A 27540-nucleotide genomic window follows, 5' to 3' on the forward strand; every position below is an offset into this window, starting at 1 on the left:
AAATCATTTCAGAAGACACTAAAAACATTTTTTAATGTCTTTTCTTCTGGTACCACTAAGATCCTGAGACCTTTTTACTTCAGTGATGTCAAGTAGTTTAGAGATTAACAAACATTACATTCGGTGCATTTCATGGGTCTTTTATGTGTCATCATTTTAACCCTGAAAATTTTTTTTTCATTTATAGGATAAAAAGAAATATTTCTCTATCAAAATAAATTCAGTTCACTAAGGGGATAATTCTGTAAATTTAGTCATCCTGAAAATAATTTACTTGAACTTTTCCCCTCAACTCCTGACTCCACTGCTTTTGAGCTCTGTGACCATGACACTCACCTGTGAGAGCCACAACTGTATTGAGGATTTCATGAGAAAAATCAAAGAAGAGTATATAGCCTATAATAATAGCTAACATTTATTTTGTACTAACTATGTGAGCCAGGTACTATTTATTCTAAATGCTTCATATATAGTCTCATTTTTAAATCTCCCAATGACTCTATGAGGTTGATATTATGGCCATTGTTACAGATGAGGAAACTAAGGCAAAGGCAGCAGAATAAATATTTTGCCCAGCTGATAAGATGGTGAAGCCAGGATTTGAACACAGTTTGACTACCGAGCCTGGCTCGTGAAGAGCTGGTACTGAATTAGTTTATTCCCTCAAAATGTCTCATGTGATTTAATATGCCTGATTTCATCATGCACATTTATTATTCGGTATTCTCATCTGTGTTTCCCCATTGACCAATGTGTTTAAAGGATTAGGTGGTCTGTAAATGAGTATCGGCTAATTGATTCCATGAGATTATTTGAGAATATGTGGAAAAGCAATGATTGTTTTCATATGGCAAATCCTTAATAAGGCCAGATCTTCCTATATTTTGTGGACTGTCAACTTTAATCTTCACTGACTTAACTTTAATCTTCACTGACTTCTTTAACTATTTTACAATGGATATAGTGAAAATGGTAAGGACTATATAATTGATGATGCTATAACAACCAGTAATATGGTGGTTGAGCTAATATGGATGAGTTTCCCTACCATCTCAAATACATAGAAATATACCATCTCTCTCTGAGTTAGGATATAGCCAAACCCAAATTCAAAAGACATAAGGAAAAATCCCTGTGTGCTGGAAATAAAAAGAAGGCTCAAAGGTAGAATGTAAACCAAAGCTGATGCTAAGTTCTAAACCCAATTATAGGCCTTAATAATGGGAGACAGGAATTTCAATATCCACATGGGGAAACAAGATTTAATTTTGGCCCGTCTCAGTGAAGGAGCTAGAATCAGACCTCTGCATAAAGCTCGAACCTCAAATTTTGGCCCAATCCTTGGAAAGAAGACCAGAAAAATTCTATCCAGTGATTTGAGAAAACCTTAAGAAAGCTTGTCATCTGCCCATGGGTATAAGAGGGAAAGAGGAGAGGGGAACGATGAGAAAATTAAAACCCAGATCTGAACTTATACCACCACATAATCCCGACTTCCTAAGCTGAAAAACTAATATGAGTACAGTCCTGGATGCCTTGAAATGCCTAAATTCCCAAGAAAAACAAGTATCCTATAAAGACACTTTCACAACTCACACAAAAAAGCTAATCCTTCCCAAAAGACAAGTTTACAGTCAAAAATTACAAACCACACAAGGAAATGACACAAGATAATACATGTTCCAAAAACTGGAGATGATATAATAATCTGAAAGAATATATACTAAGTATGTTTTAAGTGATTAAAGAAAAAGAGATGGATTGAAAATAGGAAAATGAAAGTAGGAAAAGGATACTGTAACTTCTAGAAATGAATGTTAGAGAAAGAATTTAAAGAATTTAAAACTCAGTGGATTAATTAAACAATTGAATGAAGGATTGGTAAATTAAAAGGCAGGTCTGAGAAAATATCAGTCAAAATGCATCACAGATAGATAAAAAGATGTTATAAAAAGCCCTCAAATTGCCATATATTTAGATATTGAAAAGCATATATTTAAAGAATTCACAGTTCAAAGAAGTCCCAGTAGATATTATAAGACATTTTGAACTAAACAGTAAAAATGCTAATAATGGGACACAAACAGAATTTAGAAAGCAATGTATTCTTTTAAGTAAATATATAGAAAAAAAAACAAGCTAATGTGCTAAGCATTCAGCACAAAAAAAAAATAGAAAAAGATGAGTCTAAATAAAAGAAAAAATCAAGGGGAGAATTTAATTACATAGAAAACAACAAAATTGAGAGTATAGTATAGAATACTGAACAGCACTTAGAATGGATCTACCTGAATTAATATGAATAAAACCCAAAGACATAATGAAAAAAACTCAAAAAGTAAAGGCAGGTTGCAAAAGAATACATCCAAACCGATAACATGTAAGTCAAGATTTCAAACACAGATAACATTATACATTTTAATGGATAGAGACGTGCAGAAATCTGTTAGATCCTCACCAAAATCAACTTTCTTCCTAAATCAGACCGAATTTTTAATTGTAGGTGGCAGACAAAAAGGTATTGATGACTCAGTAAATGATCACCACATTTCCTGTTGATAGTCAACAAATCTTCTCTCCAGATCCATGAAGGAAAAAATTTATTGCAATAATAAAAATATTTATTCTTTTTTAACTCCTCTCCCTCAGAACCTCAGGCTCTCAGTACAGTATGTGGCATGTAGTTGGATATTAATAAATGTTTGTTTGTTACTGCTTTCTCTTGAATTAAGATACTATAAAGAATGTGTATAATGTACTTCTTCCCTTGAACCTAAAAATGTACAGTAACTCAAGCCTTTGCATCATCCTATTTTGTGCTTCTTCCTTTTGGTTGTCAGGAAAAGTCAGTAATATCTTTAAAAATTGTCACGAATTGAGATATTTTACAGTTGGGTGAAAGTCAAGAAATGTGTCCATCCAAAGTAGCATTAAGAAAATAAAGATATGTAACATGAGGAAATGCTTATAATATGCTAAATGAAAAATACTAAAAGCAAAATTTTTTACATGCTATTACATGAATGAATTTTGAAAACATTATGCAAAGTGAAAGAATCCAGACACTATAATTATACAGCCAGGAGATAATATACAAAAAAAAAAAAAAAAATGCATTTTACATGCTTAACACAGAGTCTGAGATAGTATATACTCAGTAATTGTTAACCATTTTACTATGTTTAACTGTAATAGTATATGGAAAAATGAAAACAATTTTACTTTGCACATACTTGAGCTGGAAAGGTTGTGGGTGAATTTTTACAGTTATTATTTCCAGCAGAGCTGTGATAATACTGCTTGTGCAATAAATAAATTTTAAAGGGTTTAAAAATAAAAGCTGTACTGACTCAGGGGCATCTGTTTGTGAGCCAAAGTTCATGTAAGAGCTTGCATTGGTGGAGCTACTCAGCTCTAAAGAAAAAGATGAGAAAAGGGGACAGATATATTTCAGTGGAAGTACAGGATAGAGAAACCATCTTCTCATCTATTCAGTGTATGCATGGAGTCATTTATTAACTCTATTTAATCTGTACTTTTTATTTTCTGGTTATCAACATTCACCTTAGATTAGCCTCTGAAGGCAAAAATGCATATTTTTAATTTGCCTAATATAGTGCCTAGCATAATGGCATGGCTAGATAACTATTTCAGTGATAATTAAAAATATTTTTCCTTTGCCAATAATTCTTATTTAATAAAGCCAAAATCAATTTGTGTATCAGAGAACTATTCTGAGGCTTTGATTAAAAGCCACAGATTTTAAACTCTTTTCTGCAAATATTCTAAAACAGTAACAATGCTATTTTCATAAATCTGAATCAAATATAATTCAACAACTATCCCCAGATTAAAATCTTATAACTATAAAAAAGTACATAAGAACAAAGGCTGTGTGGGGCCTGGAAAATTGGGCACAAAGACGTGGATAGGTTTCTATAATTAATTACATGTGACCTTTTTCTTTATTTTGATCTCTAGAATTATTTCTTAAACTGTAATTTTTTGTAAACTTAGTGGGGGAAAAAATCACCCCATTACCTCCAAGATAAGGCTATTGGACTCGCAATTGTTGTTTGAGACTATCTGGGCACAAAGAAATGACATCTCCTCTTTTAAGCTTAAATTTTTGAACATGAACTTGAAGAAGAAATCTCTAGTGGAGGTCTCAATTGCTTTCTTCCCTAGTTTCTCCTTTCCCTGTTTTACTAATATACTTAACATTTAGCATAAAAACTGGAGAAAGCACAGCCAGCTTTCTAGATGAGCTAATGAGCTGGGCATATCCCATTTTAAAGTTTAGGACATCAGGGCGCAGAGGTGATCATAGCATCTTGGACATTAGGAGGGACCTTCGAAGGTATCTGATTCAATGTTTTTTCCCCTGCTTCTAATCCCATCATTTAACAATGGGAGAGGTTAAAGTTATAACCCAATTATAATATACCTTGTGAATGGTGGAACCAGAGCTCAAGCCTGCTCTTCTAACACCATGTTCTTCCCAAACTGTCTTAGTACCTGTTTGGGATCTTCTTGCCTGTGTGGGGGAAGGCAGCCCAAGAATGAGTTCCTCTTAGTTTCTGGGGTTACAGAGGTCTGGGTAGCAATTTTACCTTTGTACTTCCTTGTAGGTCCTGCTGAAGGCCTTCTTAGAACTATACCATTCAGGGAGTTCTTGATCTTCTTGCCTGTTTCTGGGAGTGGCCCTACCAGGTGGGTCAGACCTGTGCCCTCTGAAGTAGGGACTTATTTCCAGCAGCCCATGGCTCTCTCCATACTCCTTAATCCAGTCCAAGTTTCTCTCTAGAAAAAGGTAGGGGAGGATTGTGTCCTGTGAAATCCTTGCCTTATATTGGAACCTAGAAAAACTTCCAGTGGTTTTTCTTATCCTGCATCTTATTTTTCCAAACTTGTTTGAGACCAAGGTAAAGCACTCATTTCCTAGAAGTAACTCCTGATCAAGGTTATTCATCAGCCACTTTTTGTACTTTAGGGTCCCAGGATGACATCTCTGGCCCAGGTTGAATCTCCCAACTGCTTTTCCAGGCCTTGGTTTGTGTTTATATTCTTTTCAGTGATCTCTCACACACACACACACACACACACACACACACACACTCTCTCTCTCTCTCTCTCTCTCTCTCTCTCTCTCTCTCTCTCTCTCTCTCTCTCTCTCTCGATAGTCCAAGAACAAGCTTGAGAGAAAGCTTTCATTATTAAATACAGTAACCTGTTTATGGTGTTTATCATCTATGATTGTTTTTCAAATAACTCCTTGTGGTAATTCTTTTATCCCTCCCATAAAAATTCATATCTTTCTAACTGCCTGCATTCATTTGGGGTGGAGACGATTAGAAGCACAGTTAATTGTTAGTAATATAAACCCTAAGATTGGAGCACATGGAGTACTTTCACTACTCAACAGAGAGCTTTTGTGGCTGATTTTTAAGCACAGACACATCTGCTTTATTTTTACATACAGAGCTTTCTTTGATATACAAGCCAGAAATTTACTTGAATCAATCTAAATAGTATGAGGAAGAATGTCTCTTTGGTTGGGTGGGTGTGTGGGTGTGTGTATGTTTTAAACAATGAGCATCACAGAGTATCCTTACAGCATAATATAGGTATGTTCCCTATAGAACAGCTGAACATAGGCAATTTCATAAGTAGGAAGTGAACACATGCTTTTTAAATTTACTTAAAATACTTTGAATCATTGGTGTGCTTAACCATTCAGAAGTCTTTAACACTAAGTTTTAAAATACGAACCAAATAGCATTGATAATAGAGTTTTTTTCTGTCTTTAATATAATATGAGAAACATTTATGTGTAATATTTTTCCAGAAATAATTTTAAATGGCTGATCAGAAATACAGTAATGGACGCAAAAAATAGAGATCAAGGCAAAAGTAAAAGATAAGGAAAAATAAAATTAAGTCAAGAATAAGGTTACTGCTACAGAAATGTACCCTGTGAGGTTCACTTATTTGATCTACTAGTGGGCATGGGAAGTATGCCTAAATTTAAATGAAAATTCTAATACTGATTATAATTCACGTCTCTTTTCATTGCCCTAGAGTTCTTAACTGTGCCTGAACAACTCAAAATTTTCACGTTTGTCAATTGTGAATATCCTATTTGTGGTGATATCTTCCTTGAATACTCTTGTCTTTTAGTCATTTTATCTCCAATTAGCATGTCATCTTCAGAGTTTGGTGAAGGAAAAAAAGACATGAGGGTCATCCCAGCCTATTGTATTTCTTGTTTAACAAAAGGGGGACGGTTAGGAAGAATGGGTTGGTGGGGAGTGGGATGGCCTAAGGCAATTTTGTGTTATTGAAACCATTTGGAAGAGGTTTAAAAAATATTTAAAATGTGTGATGTTTAGTTATCAAAGTTATCACAATGGAAGGATTTCGTAAAGGCACCTTGTAAAGGCAGGCTTTCAGAGAATGCTTAACATTTCTTGATATTGAACATTTCCCTACTCACATAATTAGAAGCCTAAATATCCAAGGTATTCAGGATCAGAAGCTTTGTAAAAAGCCTCTTTATCAGACAAACTTAGGGCCTTATCTAGGAAGAACAGAAAAGAATGCAAAGCATTAAAGAATGTAATTTTTCAACAATGTGGTAAATATTTCAAACCAACAGTATCTTATGTTGCTATTAAAATTATAAAAGTTGTGTAAACATAAGAGTACCATAAAAATTATACAGCATTTATGATAAAAATATGAGGAAAATGAAAACTGATATATAAACTATAAAACATAAGACATCTAAGGCAAACAAAGAATAAAGATGGTATGTAAAAACAAAATAGTTATACTGGGTTGACTAAGATGATAAATTTCTTTCTTGGTATATTGTGATGTTTTGTCATAAATATGAAGGAAAAAAAGAAATGAGAATTTTTTCACATGAAGAATATTTTTTAGAATATTCTTACTCATTAAAATGTGATTCGTTTTTTCAGTCTAAAATTTACCAACTCGTGGGAGATTACCACAATATCTAAAATGTTTTTCTTGCCATTAAAATTTGCTTTTTGTGTGTATTTTTCTGAAGAAAATTATATGGGAGAACTCAATGTTGTTTTCTTCTTTCCAATCCTCATTTTATTTAGGGATTGCCTTGGGAGTCTTGATTCGAGAATACAGCAAGTTCTCTAACTTGGAGAAATTCTACTTTGCTTTTCCTGGAGAAATCTTAATGAGGATGCTGAAACTCATCATTTTACCATTAATTGTATCCAGCATGATTACAGGTACCTTGAGAGAACTGATGTTGTCTATGATTATTTAAGGAGCCATCACCTAAGTTGTTCTGTTCTAATTATGGAAAAAATCAAAATATTACTTGGAATGTATATATTTGCTTGAATGGAAATATTTCATTATTTACAAAGTGACAGTGCTTCGTGGCATGGTTCTACCGATAGTACAGTACTATCCACCACAGCTCAAATCTTCATTTGACCAGCCATATGATGTCTTGTGAGAAAGATGTCATTTTTCAGAAATACTATATATAAAACTCTATCCAGAGCACAGAAGTAAAAACAAAAATAGAAAAGTCAGGTAGTATTCTCAGGCAAAATATGATTGTCAGTTCTGATCATTTAGTAACTACTAAAAAGTAGTTTGCTCATTTATTTCCCAGCTGCAACTGTCCTGCCCCCTACCCTCTCAGTACCTGCCTTCAGGGTCCTCTCCTCCTTCTCTTCACCTACTTCCACTCCTCCACAGAACTCAGAACTTGCTACATACCTGCCCTGGAAGTTTGCCCATGGACCAGTAGCCACATCCCATGGGAAAGATTCAATTATAGGTTTGCCCCATATTTTAAATGCCTCATGTTTTGAAATCTGAACTTGTGATAGTTGAATTTGGACATTTTTTTCCCTTATTGATCATTATATTGCAGATTCCTTTAAAGCACACACAAGCTCCTTTATGTAGATGGAGATTAACTTGGTTTACAAAAATATCACTTGTCTGGATATGGTGAGCTTCTCTGTGCATTTCATAGTTTCTTGTACTTGTCTGAATTCTGGTAACAGGCAAAATGTGGCACAATCACTAGCGTCAACTTGAAAAATTAAGATTTTATATAACCATGCACATAGGATTTTTGTAGAACATTTTTCTCCTGCCACTGAAGAGATCTGGGACTGATCTATGTAAAGTACTAGACATTGTCTGGGGAAGAAAGGGAGGGTGTCAGGGTCTGCTGCATTCAGCAGTTGCATTGCCAGAAGAGCTGTAGATTTGGCCATTGAACTTTTCAAATGCCAAACCAGTCTAACTAGAATCTTTTGGGAGCCTTGTTCTTAAATGGTCTTAGTGTTCCTGGCTTATTACAAACGTAAAGAGAACATTATTTTTAGTTATGAATTTAATTATGTTTTGAAATGCTTGTCTTGTTTTCTGGCCTGCAGCCTGAAGGCCAAATCAGCAAACCAGTTGTTTGTACCATATAATGTTTATTTATTTAACTTGCAATTATTGTAAGTATTTAAAATTTGGAAGATTTCATGTAATCAACCAGATTTCTGGCATCCGTGAAAAAAAATTAACATCATGAAACACTGGACGCATTTCCTCACATACCAACAGTGGTCTGGAGCTGAAAGACAGCTACTCTGTTTAGTTGGAGCAGATGTATTTGAAGATACCATAGTCCCCACCGCTCCCTAATACCTCATTTACTTCACTTATTTCCCTTACGTACTGGCCCCTAGAGACATTACCATTACAACCCCTTAGAAATTTCTCCATATCAAAGAGTCTTAATCTTAGGCTCCTTTGGGCACATAACTCTCTCCCAACAAAAATTTCACAGATGTACATATATACTGTATTTTGTATGTAGTTGCCCAAGGTTCATAAACCACTTGATGATCAATACTATTTAAAACTTATGTATATAGAAGAAGGTGTGGAAAGTTGATCCAAATTAGACAGCAGATCCAAAACTCATGCGGTAAACCAGGTTTTAGAAGAAAAGGTAATAAATGCATGAATATACCAGATGTGTAATATTGGATGTTTGAAAATATGTACTACTCTTGGCAGTCAATAACTAGTGAGATTTTTGCAGTCTCTGTTTTGGGTGCTACTTCAGCTTTGCACATAATCTAGAGAAATGGTTTGCAAGCCTCAGCATTCCACTCACATAACCCAGCTGTTTTTGAAGCTGTAGCACAAGTCCAGTAATTTCTACATTTTTCCTTCACCAAACCCCTAGAAGTTAAATAGGAGTTAGAGAACAGAACCACTACCTCTGCTTTTGACATGGAGTGATAAAATGGTCCAAGATTCAAGGGATGTGAACAAAGCAAGATGGGGACATGATTCTGTATTCATGTTTTAAGTTATCATATTAAAAGCAAAAAGTAATACCACTAGTGTTGGCAAGGTTGTGGGAATATGGGCTCAATCGCATATGTTTGGTTATCATATAAATTGGAACAAACTTACTGGGAGATCGGTTTGGAAAATGTTCTGATTTTTCCACTTGGTAATTCAGCTTCTTGGAATTTATCATAAAGAATAATCAGAAATATGTTCAGAGATTTAGGTACAAGGATGTTCATGATAGAATTGTTTTTTGTAATGTTGATAAATTATAAGCAATCCAAATGTATGTTATACTTGTAAATTAGAGTTCTATGCAACTATTAAGAACCTTATTTCGGAAACATTTAATGACATGTAGAAATGTTCCTATTATGGTATAAAGTAGGAGCATTAAAAAAATAACACAATGGGATGCTTACAATCCAAATTTTATTAAAATTTATATACATTTTAAAAAGTTGGAATCACAACCAAATGGTTAACAATGGTTAGATCTGGATAGTAAGAAAATTTGATCCCATTGGGTTTTCATCACATTTTTAAGGCAAACACATATTACTTTTGTTTGTTTTTGTTTTGTGGGTTTTTTTTTTCTTTTTTAAAAGAAAGAAAGAAGAAAGTGAGATGGATTCTGCTTTGTGTCCTTCCAGCCTTGCCTGTTCCTCTCCTCCCCAGCTCTGCTCCATGTCCCTGTAGCTCAGCACCACCCTTACCCTGGTGTGAGGTCTGTCCCCCAAACCTGGCAGTGCTGCTCAACCTCCACAGTCAGGACAGTCAGGAGAGTAAAGCAGAAGCTAGAAAATACACAAGACAAACAGTTTTCACATTGCAAGAGGCTTTATAAATCCAGCGGATCAAAAGCTTAGTTTATACATTAATTAGGCCAATGGAGGTTAAATGTTTGAAGCTGGGGAGCCCTAAGAACATAAATTCGAGATAGAGACACAGAAAAAAATTGAGACCCAAGACTAACCTTTGCTTCTGCATCAAGGAAACTCTTGCCAAATTGACAAATAGGAAAAACCCTCTTCCATCAAAGTCTCTGCCAATATAGAAATACTTACATTATTGCCATTAAAAAAAAAAAAAAAAAAAAAACAGGAACAATCCCTCTTTGTGTGATGATGATGATAAAATGTCATGTTAATCATTGAAATTGGAATATAGACTGGCTGTTAGATGGTATCAAGAAATTGTTGATAATTTTGTTAGTGTTGAGAATGAAATTTAGTTATGTAAGAAAGTATCCTTACCTTTTAATGCACATGGGATTGTGTAGGAATGAAATGACAATGTCTAGAATTCACATTAAAATAAGAGAAGGCATAGTAGACATAATCTCAAGACATTTTCAGAGACAGTGTAGGCACTAACAGAACTCTGCATGTAATTTACATCCTGAGGGCCACCCTCAGAATATCTGTGCTTGGGCCCTGTTAACACTTAGGTACAAAAGCTATATTTATATCAACCACAAGGGAAATAGCCTGGGAAATGGCTTATGAACATGCCTGGGAACTGTGGCCGTGGAAAATCCTGGTCCAGGTCTCACCAGCCAGTGAGTTTAAATTCAAGTCACATTTTCTTTCATATCCAAATTATGATGATTTGAACCTCCTACAACCAGCACAGGAAATGGAAAGCCCCTGGCACCCACTCCCAGAGGTACGATCCCAGTTGTGATCAGGAGGCGGTCCCCGGCTCTTCCACTCCAGCCACTTTGCCACAACTGCCTGGGCCAGAAGTGCTCCACTGGGCACAGTTGCCTCCCTGCTGTCTCCTGTGGCTACTGTCATTCCTCTGATCCTGAAGAGCTCCCCTCTTTGCTCCTCCATCCTAAGATGGGAATGAGAACTTCATTCTTCATAGTGCAGCTGAGACTAGACTCCTACTTGGTATCAGTGCGGAGCTGATCGAGAAGGGAAGATTTCAGTGGTGAGACTCCTGCTGAAAAAATGCACGAGGGGCTGATGAGAGAATGAACTGGCAGGCACCAACTTTATTGCGGGGAGCGCGCTTCTGCTCCTGCTCTTCTTATGCTCCCCGTCTGCTTCCCAGGGGACCACATGGCTCCACATATATCAGAGTACAGCAATGGCATTGAGCCACACATGCGTCATCAGTAAGCTGAATTATGTTTACATATTTTAGGTGCAGGCACCCTACTAATATAACATTCTAAATCCAGGGTCCTATTCCTAGCCATGAGCCTGGATCACAACCAAGCCTGGGACCCATGCTTGAGGCAAAGTTTTATGAAAGGTTGGGGAATAAAAGAAAGTGGAATATCAATGAAGGGACTTTTATAAGAGCCCCAGAAACCCTTAAGAGAGCTGCCTGACTGCTAAGCTACTAGCCTACATCCAGGAGGCTGGGGCCAGCTTATCCCTCCACATGAAGATGGTCCAGGCATTGCTGTACTCCACACCTCACCACCTGACACTAAGTTCTAAGAAGAAAAAGTTTCCTATCACACAGGTCCTGGCCCAGGAGCAACCTCTTCCTGAGATGACTGACATTGTGAAATACCCACTTGAGAGCTCTGGACACCCCCTTCACAGCCGCAAGGAGATGGTTTTGTCCTAAGGACCTTATTAGGAGACTCACACTGGAGTGGATGACATTAGTACCTGCTGGGTTGTGGCATACCTGCCCAACTTGCAGGACTCAAGAGTCTCTGCCCAGGTTGGGCTATGCCCAGTCGAAGCTGGTCCTGTGGACAGTTCACCATCCTGTCGCATCTTACTCTGAATTTCCTACAGATGCTGTCTACTCAAGAAGCAGCACCAGTTTGCAGCTCCATGCATTCTGAGTTTATACCAAGCCAAGAAAACTCTGTACCCTTCATCCCAAGCCACTGAGTCCCTGGGTCCTAGTACTGAAGACTTCGGGAGGAATCATTTGTGATTTGTTTGTCAATGACTTTCCAGTTTCTACGAGCACTGATTGGGTAATGGATTTACATTTATGGAGAGCTTCTCCCAAGGAAAATTTAAGACTCCACCCTTGGAAGTTTAAAAAAACATTGCTCCCAAATTTTAAATAGTTGTTACTCCAACTTCTGTATCACGATTTCAAAATTTTTAGGGCTTGATCTCATCTCTCAGGGCAGAAGTTTTACTTTTTAACAAAGAAAAAAATTATAAAGTCTTAGATATAAAAGGTATTTATTGAACAGCAAGATGTAGAATATATATGTGAGTCAGTTTCTTTTCAAGTAGGGGGTCTACACATTTTTCTTAGTAAAGTGCCAGACAGTGAATATTTAAAGCCTTTCAAACCATAGAGTTTCTGTCCCACTACCCGACTGGTTGTCACAGCCCTTGTCACAGCTAGGGATAAGATATAAATGATTGGGTGTGCCAATATAACATTTATTTACAAAAAACCTAAGGCCAGCTGGAAGCTGACCCCTAATGAGATGAATGATAGGTTCTGATTCTCAAGATACAGTCTAGTTGAGATGGAATCCAGGTGACAAAATAAACCAACACACCAAGCAAATATACTCATATCAAGCAATGAGTCTAAAGACATTGAAGAGACTGAAGAATAGATGACGGAGCAGAATGAAGTCAAGTCAGTCAACGTTTTGGAGACCCCATGTTTAAACTCAAGTTTTGGATCATTTGGGCTTGGAAAGACTTTTTTTTCCCAAGGATATGTATTCCTTTACTCATAAGTAGCTGTGTGCTTGGACTATCCCATCCTCTACTGAATAGAACTGTGCCATGTGCCTCCCTGAAATGGGTTCAGTTTAATTCAGCAAACATTCATCAACCCCAACTATGTGAAAACAGAATAGAAAAGCACCTCTGAGAGGGTGAGGTTCCTACCACCCACCTGATCACGGAGCCCAGGTCCTCTGCTAGCCAGGCTCGTGACTTCTCTTGCTGACAGGAAGGTGTAAGAGTCAAAGATGCACATAAGACTTTTTGTACAGCTTGCCATTAATGTCACCTTAAGCTACCACGGATGGGGAGATGCATGCTTTTCTTGAAACATCGGTGATTTTTTTTATACAGTATCTATGAAAATTGCCATTTCAAAATGTCATATAAACCTAAAACTCCATGCTGGAGCTTAAGATTATATAAACTGAGAAGTAATGTCTTGCCTGGTTCACAACATCTAGAACCACTGGACTCTGACTACATTTCAAGGAGTACCTCCTTTCTCCTTCCCCTGTTTTGGGCGGAAACCAGGAAAATAAGATGGCCTAAGCAGTTTTGCACACAATAAGTAAACATTTCCTCAACTCAAGAAATTTGTGTTGAGTTAGAACACAGCTATTGAAGCCAGAGGACTTATTATATTAATTGGATTTCTGCAATGCCTTTTCTCCAGGGAAGGAAGGGGCACATGATGCACAAAGAACAGTTTCCATAACAAACATGCCGCTTGGCACAGGAATAAAATGAAAAGTGGCAAGAGATGCTTCAGTCCTTCTCTGAGATAGTGAAGCCTAGAGAATTCACCATGAATGAGCTTTACTTCTGCCTAAACTGGTTCACAGACTGCTTCACAACTCTGTTTGACTATGAGTTAATTTGGTTTTGTTTGTTTAAAAAAGAGAGAGAGAGAAACCATGCAGAGATTCTAAGGAACCTCCTATGTGTTGAATGCACAGACCTGGGGACCATTCATTCATTTATTCATTTCATCTTCAGTGTCCCAGGCTCTGTGCTAGGTACAGAGGTGCAAAAAGGAGTGCTATCCTGCAAGAGAGTACATTGCAGTGCCGTGTGATAAGTGCTCTGTGGGAATGAGGACAGTGGAGGGGACACCGGGGTTGAGTTTTTAAGAAAAGATAGTAATCAAATGAAGTGGGGTGGGCATTCTAGGCAGAGGAAATTAGCACAAGGCATGGCATCTTGGGAGGACAGTGAGACTTAACTGGAATGCTGGAGACATGGGGAGAGGGAATGGGAATGGAAAAGTGAGCATGTAGCTTCATTGGGGTTATGTGCCTTCCTGAGGGGTCTGGACTTTAGCCTGCAGGCATGGGGAAGCAAGTCATAGCAGCAATTACTCCCTGTGCTGTTCTCTCCAGAGGGACACTCTGAACAACCTTCAGGTAGGAAAGTATTATTAAAGAAAAAAAAAAAATCCAGTCACGCTTATTAAAGATGGTAAAGCAAACTTCATTCAGGCCCATTGTGACAGCTGTAGGGTCCACTGCAATGGGATTTTTCAGAGAAAGAGATTGGGCTCAACTCCAGATGAATATATCATTAGCAGTGAGAATTGATGGCCAAGGAGCAGGGTAGGGGGATCAGCAGATGGAAAATTACTAAGAGGAAACATCAGGAGTAAGGGGGATTCTGGCTAAACTGACCTAATTCTTGCTGAAAGCTGGCCAGGGTGATCAGACATCACCTGGGGAGTAGTGCAAGATAAGGAACCTGCTTAGATATAATAGTGATACAAGGGGTGGGGGCTGCAGTTCTGGTTAAACTGACTTAGCAGGGATCTTGCTAAAATTGGATTTGATAAGGAAGTACAAATGGACCTAGGAGAATGTTCAGGAGCCTGACTAAAGTTTAGTCAAAGAATTTTGTTAGTATCTTCTAGCGCAGATGTAGAATCCAGACTGCCTGGGCTTGAATCCTCACTTTGCTATTTACTAGCTGTGAAACCTTGAACAAGTGTACTGTGTCTTAATGCATTTAAAGTGCTATATAGTTTTTTTAACTTACTCTTTTTTTGTCTAATACTGTGAGAAGAATCAACTTAAGAAACGTCCAAACCTGTAGAGAATTTTGTAAGAGTTTATATGAGCCAAAACTGACAACATATGCTGGGAAGCAAGATGTCAAATGCCCCTGAGAATGACAGTTTTGCAGCTTCTCTCTCCCAAATGGCTATGCTTGTTTCAAAAGAGTGTTAGCCTAGATGCATAAAAACAATGGACAGGGCTTGCTTAAGGCAAAGTTCCTTATGTGACTAGGGCGTGACTACCCACCTTGACCAGCCCAGTTAGGAATTTACAATTAGATCACCCTGTAAGGATACTTTCTGTACAACCCCTTTTTTGTCTATAGAAGTTTCTAAAAGTCCCTGCATTTGGCATAAAGCTACAGGACCAGTATTAGAATTGAGCCATACATGTGGGAGTGCACACAATGCATTCATTCTGGAAATGAAAACAATATAAAATGACCTGCTCTGCCCCTGGTTTGTAAAGTTTATCAGCATACAAGTAGCGTATACCCAGAAGCTGAGCTACCAATTTTACAGCGTAAGGAAAAACAAAGAGAGTTCAATAACAGGCTGTGGAAGAAAACCCAAAAAGTTTCACTGAGCTCTTAAGCTATCCTCTTGTCAAAGCACACATACAGACTTTGAAAGGAATGGCTGAGTTCCTCAGATCCTCTGAGGTATGTTTAATGCTTTTATTAGACGATAAGACTCCTAGAAAAGCTCGTGGGGCCTTCTAAGAAATTGGTCTCAATACAAATATCACCATGCTTCGTGGTATTACAAAAAAAAAAAAAAAAAATGTTAAAACAGCTCTCGGAACTGCTGAGGAAGCGGGAGAGCAGCCCGCTGCTTCTTGACACACTTCAAACATCAAATGTGGACCTGCTGACAGAGGCTGCAGGGTGACCTTTAGTTGGTCCTGCCTGAGGACCAGGCTGTTTCATTAACTTCATAGAGTAGTGTACAGTGGTGATAGAACCTATTTTAAGGGAGTTCTGTATGTTACAGCTTCTAAGAAAAATAGATGTCCTAGGTGAAGTGCGTACAGAAATATTTTGCATGTTCACCTCTGCCTTTTCTTTTTCTTCTTATCAACCCAAGGGCATTATTCCAGGCTACAGAGATTTCCCTGTGCTCTGAATTAACAAAATGAGATTATATTCAGCCTTGTTGTCCCTGGGGAATGAACTTGTTTATTTAATCCTCATAGCAACCCAATGAAGTAATACAGTAGGTAGGATCTTACCTCCATCTTTAGAGATGAGGAAACAAGGGATTGAAGAGAGAGATTAAGCCACTTTTCCAAGATCACACAGATTCTAAGAGCAGCACCTAGGGCTGACACAGAGCCTCAAATTTCATTCTGGAACATTCTCTTGTCCAGGGACCAAAACCTGGGAAGAAGGTCCTTGGGGGAGGGGGAAGGGGGTAGCAGGCAGCCATACATAAATAACTCAGTTATTCTTTCAACCCACACATGTTTATAGAGCTCCTCTTATGTGCTGGGTACTGAGTCCACATTGGTGAACAGGCAGATACCTAGGTCTCCTGCCATCAAGGAGCTTATAGTCTAGTGAGAAAAACCAACATTAAATGAACCCATTGATAAAAAATGTGAACCGTGACATGAACAGGATGCCAGGTGAGGAAAACGAGCCTGATTCAGCCCAGAGACTCAGGGAGGGGAGGACTCTGAGGAAAGGGCTTGAATATGGCCAAATGAAGGGTAGACAAAAGTGGTTCAGCAGAGAGAAGAGCCTTTGCAAAAGCCTTGAAGTGGGAAGGAGCTTGGTCTGCTTTAGAAGAGGGTTGAAGGAGGGCAACACCATGGGAAGGCAGCACGAGCGGGGACTGCAAGGCAAGCAAGTCCCCATCCCACAGGGTCTTGTTAGCTGGAGTAAGCACTTTCTATTTCATCTTAAGTGCCATTGGAGGGTTATATCTGCAAGTGAGGTGGCCCGATTTATGTTTTTAAAAGATCTCTTTAGTAACCATGTGATAAATACAGAAAGATTATGGAAGAAACAGTGAGGGAATGAATGAGTTAACACTTAAGTGCCTTCCATTTGCTCGGTGACACACTTTGTATTCATCATTTTATTCAGTAATAATGAAGGCTATTTACTGACAAACTAAGGTCTAGGCACTGTAATATACTATTCTAGGTGTGTAATATACTATTCCTAATCCTTACAACAGCTGTGCAAGATGAGGTGGTTCACTTTGCTCCTCACAATTACCCTTTAGGAGGTAGAGGCATTTAAAAATCTCCATTTGATAGATGGGGAAACCTAGTCTAGGAGAAGGTTGGCATTTCGAGCCTAGTCTGTCCCACCAGAGCCCGTGCTTGTTTCTCTCCACGCTGATTACTCCTCTGCTGGTGGCAGAGAGACAGAAGTCATCTGGACATGAGGATGCAACAATGAGTTTCTTGGATGTTGAGTCCATTCACAGTTGAGAAGCACCATCAAATACCAGACCAGAAATCTTCCAATAACAGAGTTAATTCTGACACCTTAATCACAAGGTAGAGATATTGTCACCAAAACTTTGTTGTTCTCCAGTGGGTGGTAGCTTAATCGGAGAGCTCTCAGAGGAGTCTTTTGTCCTTGAGCGTTTATTTTTAAAATATGCTATTGTTTAGTCCACAGCAACTGCTTCCTCTGTAGTGTTTTTATAAAAAGTTGTAATAGATTATTAGAACTTTTTGAGACAAGAGCCAGCACCCCAGCTCATCGAAACCTCTTCCCGAAGTTAAAAAGCAAGTGCAATTTCTTAACATAAGAAGGTAGCAGATGCCCCTAACTTCCAAGGACAACCTTGGATTGCATCCTCTTTCCTAGGCCGCAGCCCAACCTCAAAACTGTCCCTGGCTTTAAAGAACAAACCTGGTCTCACTGGTAACTGGACTCAATGAAGAAAAAAATAATTAAATGATACTCGTTAAAGGTGGTAACGCAGATTTCATTCAGGACCCTCAAGATAGGTGTAGGAACCACGGTAATGGGATTTTGTATTGGGGGACAAGTTGGGCTCAACTGTGAATGAATACAGCGTGAGCAGGTGGGAATTGATAGCTGAAGAGCCGGGCGGAGGTCAGTGGATGGAAAATTGCCAAGAGGAAACATCAGGGGTAAAGGGGATCTGGGTAAACTGACCTAACCAGAATCTTGTAGAATATAGGCCCAGGTGATCAGACATCACCTGGGGGTAATGGAGGACAGTATCTGATAACTCAATCAGATGTCGAAGGTCATCAGATATCAGGGTGTAGGGGGTTCTGATTAAACCAATTTAGCAGGGTATTTACTAAAACTAGATTTTGCAAAGAATCTTTGTCAGAATCCTGCTCATTGTTTTCTACCCATTTCAAGTGCTGCCTGTTGCACATTACTTCAGCCAGGTGACACCTCTGGCTCCTCTGAAAGTTCATGGTACCTGTCCTCTGTACCAGTGCTTTGCAAGGCATCTAGTTTTTAGACTGGTTGGAAAAGATGCAGTTTTTAAAATTTCCAGTCTGTTCCAGACCGCTAATCTTTGTAAACAATAAAAAAAAAACTGAATTACTAAAAGCTATAAAAAACAAAGACCTACAAAATGCTAGCCTTATTTCTTGTTATTACATTCAAAAGACATAAAACTACCATCCAATTGCTTTAAACATTTTTAAACACCTTTGATTTCTATTCAGATCCTTCGTACTTGCTTTGTAATATATTAGTGCATAGTCCCTCTCCTTCAACTCTCAGAGGGTAGGTATCCAGTTCCAGAATAAATGAATCCTGGGAATGGCTTGTAAAGAGAGGTGGTCCTCTAGACTCCCTAGGGTACAAAGTATGGCCTGAAAGCAAGGAAGCCAGGTGGCTATTGAGAGTAAAGCCCCAGGATAAAGCACAGTGATGTTTCACCTCTTTGGGACTACGGCGTCTGTGTCATCTGACCTCCCCCAGTAAGTGATAGAGGCCATAGTCTTAACCACTGTGTCATACTAGCTCTATCCATATGCTATAAATTCTAGACCAGCACCGCCTAATAGAACTTACTGTGATGATAGAAATGGTCTGTATTTGTGCTGTCCATTGCAGTAGCCACAAGTTACATGTGGCTGGTGAGCACTTGGAACACTGGCTAGTGTGACTAAGGAACTGATGGAGAGACGCCATCTTCAGTGTCCAACATCTAGATTAAGGTACCATTCACATAACATATACATTGAGCTAGACTACACGTTCTCAGAAGGAGCAATATCGCCCCCAAGGCAGCAAAAGCTGGTTTGGAGTAAGGGAAAGAAACATTCTTTTTACACAGAAAGCACGTATATACATTCGGTACAGGAACAGATACAAAGTTTATCTATGGTATTAAAATTTCATGGAGGCACCATTAGGAAAAAAATGTCTGAAAGGCTGGGGATAGGGGGCATGGGGTAGAATAGATGATAATGAAAAAAAGGGTAAAGATATACTATGATGCTAAATATATTCTTACATAGAGGTCTGTCATGGGTGGCCATCCTGGGAACCAAACCAAACTGCCTGTACAGGTGGTTTCTAAGGAGACTTAACTGCCAAGTCCCTAATCTCTGACATACATGTGGATCTTTGAAATAGGCTCACCTTGTATGGAGAAGACTACCCATAAAAAATGCAGCTCTTTCTGTCACATGGAAAGCATCAAGTACAAAATTCACAGAGCACCTTATTTAATATCCCGGGGACTAAAGAAGAATAAGCCTTAGGCCTCAGAGCAGTATGGTATGTGTGGTAATGGAAACGCATACCAGGAGATGATGGTTTACCTTCATCCTCTCCCCTCCCTGCCCTTGTGCTGGCAAGATAAGAGACTGTACTGGATTTTGTGATGGAGTTAAGCTTGAGTTTGTTCATTCATCATTGTTGAGCATCCACTAAATGCTGGACACTCAGGGAAGGTCTAGAGATTGTGCTGTACAACATGGCAACCATTACCGACATGTGGCCATTTAAATTGAGGTTAATTAAAATTAAAATTCAATTCCTTAGTCACACTAGCCACATTCCAAGTACTCACTAACCACAAGTAGGTTGAGGCTACTGCAGTGAACAGCACAAATAGAGAATGTTTCTGTCATCACAGGAAATTCTATCGGGCAGCGCTGCTCTAGAACTTTGTAGCATGTGGATAGAGTGAAGATGACATAAAAATATGGCCTTTGGAGTCAAACCTTGGGTTGAGATCCTGGCTTCTTCTTTGACCAGCTGTAAGACCATGGCATGTTGCTTAGCCTTTCTGAGCCATAGCTGTCTCCTCTGTAAAATAGGAAAAATAATGCCTACCTCATGGGCTATAGTACGAATTAAAGGAGATGATGCACTCAACAAGAACTCATTGCTCAAAATACAGTATGTGTTGTCATCCTTATTATTTTATTATATTTGTCATCATCATCATTATTATTGGAAGGTGGGGTGTTTAGACCATCTAGACAGGTATTTTATATTCAAGTTAAGTTCATTAATGCTCCTATTATGGAGGTTTTCAAAGATTAGGCCGTTTCCCTGCATATGCTCCCTCCCTCTATGGTGGTCACCACCCCTGTGCTCAACATCGCATTATAAATTGTCCAAGAGCCCTTGATCAATGCTGACTGGAGAGGAGAAGGGCAACTCTAGAGAGGCGGAGTAGCACAGTTATTGATTTGAATACATTTCTGATATGTCCAGAATTGTAGGACTGAGGTAGATTTGAAGAATGGGAAACAAAGCTCTCCCTGAAAATCATACAGGAAAGTAGCTGAACTCCAATAGGGAGGAGGTGGCTGACTTCTTTGGGGATGTATTTATGTAAGATATTTCCATCAACAATCTCTGTATTATGAAGCCTTTTATTGGCAGCTGGGTCCTGGACTAGAAACAGAGACATCAGCCCATGGCCAAATCATTAAGACAAATTAAGACATGTTAACATATGCTGGAAACAATTAACCATATAGATTTGTTTCACTGCTGGGAGAAAATCCTGAGAGGTTCTTGTTTGTTTTTTTTCAGCCTAGCATATTGTTATGAATAATTATCATCATTGTTCATCAGGATAATATACAAAGCTCTAAAATGGAATAGATACATTTTATAATCATACGATATACTTAGCAAACTTTTAAATATGCATTATTGTTTGTTCTTTTTTTTTTAAGAGACCAAAACTAAATAGGAGACAGTCCAATTGTTTCTAAATAATGGCCTTCAGTGTCTCTTGATTTTTTTTGTTTTTATTTTTGTTTCTTGTGGAATTATTATTTTTGATTCTTATCATTAGAAAAAGAAAGTCTTAGCACACCAAACTGCTATTTTTCCCAAAGAAAAGAATAAAGTCTATGATCAAGGTTATTCCAGGATATGACTGTTGCAATACGCCCATCATATATATGTATTTATGGTAATGGCACAATCTTGTCCCAGAGGTTGGTGAATGGGCCCTTAACAACATCCTGGGGTGGATACTAAAGAGGCCAGAGCCCCTTCTCTCAAAATAATTAACTTCCAAAGGAGCAATCAACAGCCAGACGCATTTAGAGTGAAAGATGACTTGTTCTGTCATCATCACGATGATAGCTTCCTTATAGATTTTTCCTATGCATCAGATCTGTTTGCTTATATATAAGGAGCATAATAGGCCTTCTGTAGTGTGAGGAGTGAACATAAAAGCTCCTTGTGCATGCTGATAGCTTATTACCTTTACCTTGGAATTGCTTCATGACAATCTCTTCATTTTTCCTGCTACCCTGTACTTCACGTTTTGCAAAAACAGTTATGGGACAACTCAGGTATGTTACAGAGTCAAAAAATTATCTTCTGTGGTGATCGTTTGATTCAAAATATAACTGTCTTTTGGGAAATTGGTCAGGGTAGTCTGAAACCTGCAAATGACAGCTTGCTGAAAAATGGGTTGGTTGCTTCTCAGCTTGCCCCATGTCGAAAGTAGAAGCAGTCCAGTTATAGAGCTGCATCACTGACTCCATTTGTACAAGCATATTTGATGGAGGGCAAGGGTTTCTAACAAGGGGAAATATATGCCTTCCACCTCTACAGCCATCCTTGCTATTCTAGATAAGCCTTGCAAGTCCAGGCAACATTCAGCCATTTCATTGGAAATCAAAGACCATTTGAAACTAGATCTAACAGTGTGGCTGTAAATCTCTTAAATCACCTCTGCCCTCAGAAATTTCTATGTATACTCTGCCTCTTTAAAATAAAATTTTTAAGGTATGTCACAATCAAAGCCATATACAATAAAATTGTTAACATAAAAGCAAATTGAAAAATCATGAAAAGAAGGAAATATGCTAACCAGATGATTAATGAAATTATTGTGATTTATTATTGAATTTGGCCCTGAGACTATCTAAAGATGCAGCAATAACTAGATGATTAAATACATTATGGTATAGCCACATGACAGGCGATTATGTAGCCTTTAATAGCCTCAGGGTGAATTTATAATAATAAGGGGAAATGCTTATAATACAATATTAATAAGAGAGGATTGAACACTATAAAATTAGCTATGTTAACAAAAAATTGAGAAAAAAAAATAATGGAAGAAACTTCACCAGAATATTAACGATGTATGATGAGATGATTTTTGTTTTCTTCTTTATATTTGTTTCTTTCTTCAGATAATTATAATGAACATATATTACCTTTATAATTACATGTAAAAGTTATCTTTTTCATTGTCTTTGAGCTTCCTGATAGAAAAGGTCGAAGGGGGAACAAGCATGGGTTACACAATTTTCCCTGTGTGATGAAAGAACTATCTCAGTTCTTCAAGATAAGCTTTTCCTTGATACTGAATTCCCAACCGATTGTTGAGTGATGTAATGCACAAATCTTTATAAAGTTCTTAGAGCAAATGTAGAAAGAGGACTGCTTCCAACTATGTCTCATGAGGACCCCCCCCCGCGCCCCCCCCGCCCAGAAGAGCCCAAAAGCAGGGCACTCGTAAGGATGGAGGCAGTGAGGGTTCGCCAGAAGGGGACCTTGCTTGCGTATCACTAGGCTCCCATCTTCTAAGTCTATGTTTGGAATTTTGAAGTGCTTTTTTTTGCCCTTTGCATCTTATTCAAACAAGTGTGTGAGATAGACCTAACAGATCCAGAGACGAGTTTCAGCTCTTCTTTTTACGTATTTAAGGATTGAATCACCACCTGTCCTGGAAATCAGTTTTTTAAAAATGTAATTTGACTTCTCCCCCACCCCTTTTAGGTGTTGCGGCACTGGATTCCAATGTATCTGGAAAAATTGGCCTGCGTGCTGTCGTATATTACTTCTGTACCACTTTCATTGCTGTAATTCTAGGTAAAATTTATTTCTGAATTCTTATTCCTGTATATAATTATGACTTCTAATTTAAAAGTAGTTGGGTGTGTGTGTGTGTATATATATATGTATATATACACACACATATATATATATATACACACACACATACATATATATATATTTTTTCAATAGAATAGTATTATCATACAACCATGAGACTTTTTGGCTTAAAGTCTACACAATACCTTTTATATGGAGAAAATATAATACTGACTGAATTTCAGCCATTAACTTTTTATTAATGTTTCTAGTAAGAAACAGAAAGAGGATGACGGTTCTATTTCTTATCAGGATCATTGAATAGAAGGAAGTGAAGCTGAGAACTTATAAAATCTTTGAACTGATGAATCAATAATAATGGAGTTGAGTATAATTATAAAAGATTTCCAGAGAGATCACACTTGAGTTCATTTCGAATTTCACCTAGTACCAAGAGCTAACAGCTAAGTATAAAGTCCATTTGAAAAAGGGAGGACGTTCTAAACAGGATTAGAGCTGCTTTTGTACCTTTGGTATTCTTTTGTGAAGAAAGTGTGGTCCATCCTTTGGGACCTAGCATGATATTTTAATAGTGATGCCCAGATTAGAGAGGAAACGGGAAGGCACCCAGGTGCAACCAGCTTGACCCTTGCAGCTCTGCTCTAAGGCAATGATAAGAGGTGGAAAGGTTTTAGAGTTATTAGGCTGGGGGATGTAGGAAGGCCTGAACCCTGCCTTAAACCACAGCCACATCCCTCATGAGGTTCCTGAGGGAGGCCAACACAAAGGGAAGAGCTGGGTGTATGTTTTTTCTGCAACCCTGAGAAGGAAAAGTGGACCGCATCCACTCATAACTCTTCTATTGCCCAGTGACTCCTACTAGCAAAACTGATCCATTCAGCATCCTTGAAGTCCTGCCCCCTTGGATTGGCATTTCTCCTTGGGAAGAGCAATAAAGTCTTGGGGACTTTTTTCTTCTTCACTCCCCTCTAGTCAAACAACCTTGGTCTCCTACAGTTTCCTACCTCTGCTTAGACACTTCAAGTGACAGGAAGCCATTACCTCTAAAAGCCAAAATGGCATTTTCAGATGGTCTCTGTTTAGGCAGTTCTTCCTTACAGTGAGAAGAACTATCTCCTTGTAACTCCTGTCTGTTTTTCCTTCATTCCACCCTGAGAGTCACATGGTACAACACTATTCCCAATCCTAACCTGTTTTGAGTTATACAACAGCTTACCAGATATGTGAAGGGTTGTGGTAAGGAAGGAAGATAAGGCTTCTTCTGTGTTACCCTCAGGAAAATAAACAGCATCTGTGGGTAAAAGTTGCATAGAGATATTGGATGAGTGCCCCAAATTGGAAAATAAATCACACTCACCCCAACCCTTGCCTAGGCTAACCTCATAGACTTAAAAAAAAAAAAAAAAAAAAAAAAAGCAAAAATAATATTCTCATCAGCAGGTATTTTCAGAAGCAATTCTGGCATGTAACCCCTTCATTTTTTTTTAAAGCATGGGATGAGTTCCTTCTACTTCATTTAAGTGGAAAAGTAATTAAGGTTGCTGCTGAGGTCCCAGCTGAGATTCAGTATTTTGGTTGGACCTTGGGGCCCCATCCCAGTATTTCCTGGTACCACCATGCCTACCAGTTCAAAGAAGGATGCGCTAGGGGTGCCAGGTGCCCTGGAAGGGTCTTAATGCTCTACGGGTACTATCCTTGGCCACAGGTATCGTGCTGGTTATAAGCATCAAGCCTGGTGTCACCCAGAATGTGGATGAAATAGACAGGACAGGAAGCACTGTTGAAGTCAGCACAGTGGATGCTATGTTAGACCTGATCAGGTGAGTATCTTGTCAGTAGGGTGGCTTCACAGGTACATGACCTGTGTGATCACACAGGACGCTGTGTTTGGTTTAATGCTCTGCTGTGGCTGTCTTGGAAATTTTTAATAACATTTAAATTGTACACTTTCATTTTGCCCTGGACCCTGTAGATTACATAGCTAGTCTTGCTTGCCAGATTGTGGCTTTAGGACAAAATAGAGGGAACAGGCTTCTCTGTCAGGATTTAGGATGGATAAAGATGCAGAAAGTATACTTGTTGCATTAAGATGCTGGGATGGGTTAGATGCTCAGTTCTGAAGCACACTTGAAAAAATAAATTTTTAATTGAACAGGAAAAACTCTTATTTGAAGCAATCAGGGCTGGAAATTGGTCAGTTAAGAAATAGATTAAAGCAGAGAATCATAAAAAGTGATAAATATGCATTACATATTTTGCTTACACTTAAAACTTAAATGCATTTATTTGCCAATTTTTTGATGTAGGGTCAAGGCCCTTTCTTTGAGTGTATCCATTGATTGTAATTTCATATTATTTCTGTTGCATATGCCACCCTTATAAATGCATCATCTACAATTTCCAGATTCAGTTTCCACGAAGTGGAGCAACAAAACCTTAGCAAATTGCAAGGAAAGATGACCGCCAAATCCTTCTTGTTTTTCTTTTTATTTCACTTGTCTTCCCATAACTAATTTAACCATAGAAATCTTAGTCACTTGTCTCGATCAAGTTTCCAGGCACTCAGCTTAGTTTTTATTGAAACCACACCTTCCTTTTCACACTCATGTTTCATTGATTTACATGATTTTTACTTCAGTAATTACAGAATAATTTTTGCAATGGGCAAAATGCAGTGGACTCTTGGTAAACATACATTCTCATTAATGAAAATAGAAATGTGCAGAATATTAAAGAAGTCTCTTAACCGTGCCAGTTAGTGTTTCACCAAGGACAAGTGGATCATTTACTAAGTGAATCAGTTAAGTGACGTTGATTAGGAGAGCTTTCTCTACTTGGTCAAGGTTTTGCCAAGAAGAATAAATCTTAATACAAAGAAGTATTATGCAAAGGAGAAGCCAGAAGAGAAACTGGAGTACTAATTCTATATTACCCTTATTTCCACCAGTATATTGGGTAAGACAAACAAAATAGAACACTTTTGCCTTAACATAATACTGCTTTTCATGTCTCCAACAGGAATATGTTCCCTGAGAACCTTGTCCAAGCCTGTTTTCAGCAGGTAATAAAGTTGCTCCCCTTTTCCTATTACTAATTAAGATTTTTTTCATGCTGTAACCCAGCAAATGGAATTAGCTCATCAAAAATGGCAGGAAATACACCTGTGAATGGAGGACTTCCAGGTGACTCCTCTGTTCTGTATCCCTGGTCTTTCTGGCCACAGTGAAGTGTCTGTTCCCTTTTTCTTTAATGCTTTTTTTGTTTTCTCCTAAGTGGTTCATATGGAACAAGTCAGGAACATGTCAAACAATGAGTGTTTTAAAATGTGGCTCATACTACCAATTTTTGGAGAACTACATTGTATTTGTGAAGAAACTTAGACGGCCTGCACACGCCATGAGTAAAAAAAGTAGCCCTGCTTCTCTTTCCTTTCCCTCTCTTGTGGGAAATTAGTGTCTAACCTACATGGGTGGTTAGTGTTCCTGGTGTTTGGTCTTTGCCTTAAGCATTCTGTCCCCATTTCTGGCACGCTACAGAGCAATGTAACAAAACCATGATTTTTTTTCCTCTAGGAAAGTGTAACAATCTCTTCATTCCGTTTCCTTCGAGCCTGTTTCTCTTATTTATCTATGCACTTAGACAGCTAAGTCTATCACAAACTGCTGAATTCATTTACATTAATTACATGAACAGAGACCGCTGTGTTTACCAACAAAAATGGCAATTAAATTGCTCCCTGCCGACCTGAGCAGCACAGAACCACCTCTATTTCAGGGGTGCCTTTGCAGGTTAGCCACAGTGGTCATTTGTAAGGTTCTTGGTGTTGGCAGAGCTTCATAGGAGTGACATTTATGCCTGGTGTGATGGTAAACTAGCTCTTTCTTAAACCTCTCTGCTGAAGCTCCGCAGAACCTGACACAGCTGAGGGAAGGGATTCAACAGAAATCTCATGGAATAGCCTTCAAGGGACTGTTGATTTTGGAACAACTGTATAGTTGTTAGTTTGTTAAAGTCATAGTGCCTGCATTTATCAAAATGATGTGGTGTTTCTTCAAGATTAAAAGTAATAAGTGAATAAGTAAATAGAAACAAAAGTGATTGACAGGAT

General features: G+C 38.3%; 1 protein-coding gene across 1 annotated transcript in view; it reads left to right on the forward strand.

Annotated features, from left to right (window-relative positions):
- Positions 1-27540, forward strand: part of SLC1A1 (solute carrier family 1 member 1) — a 68798-nt gene that overhangs the window by 25135 nt on the left and 16123 nt on the right. Inside the window, exons 2-5 of the mRNA XM_016138344.2 lie at positions 7134-7274; positions 23316-23408; positions 25138-25252; positions 26451-26493. Of these exons, the coding sequence (XP_015993830.2) occupies positions 7134-7274; positions 23316-23408; positions 25138-25252; positions 26451-26493 (392 nt within the window). The remainder of the gene's footprint in view (positions 1-7133; positions 7275-23315; positions 23409-25137; positions 25253-26450; positions 26494-27540) is intronic.

Source organism: Rousettus aegyptiacus, unplaced genomic scaffold (genome assembly GCF_014176215.1).
Source record: "Rousettus aegyptiacus isolate mRouAeg1 unplaced genomic scaffold, mRouAeg1.p scaffold_m13_p_3, whole genome shotgun sequence".
Taxonomy (NCBI): domain Eukaryota; kingdom Metazoa; phylum Chordata; class Mammalia; order Chiroptera; family Pteropodidae; genus Rousettus; species Rousettus aegyptiacus.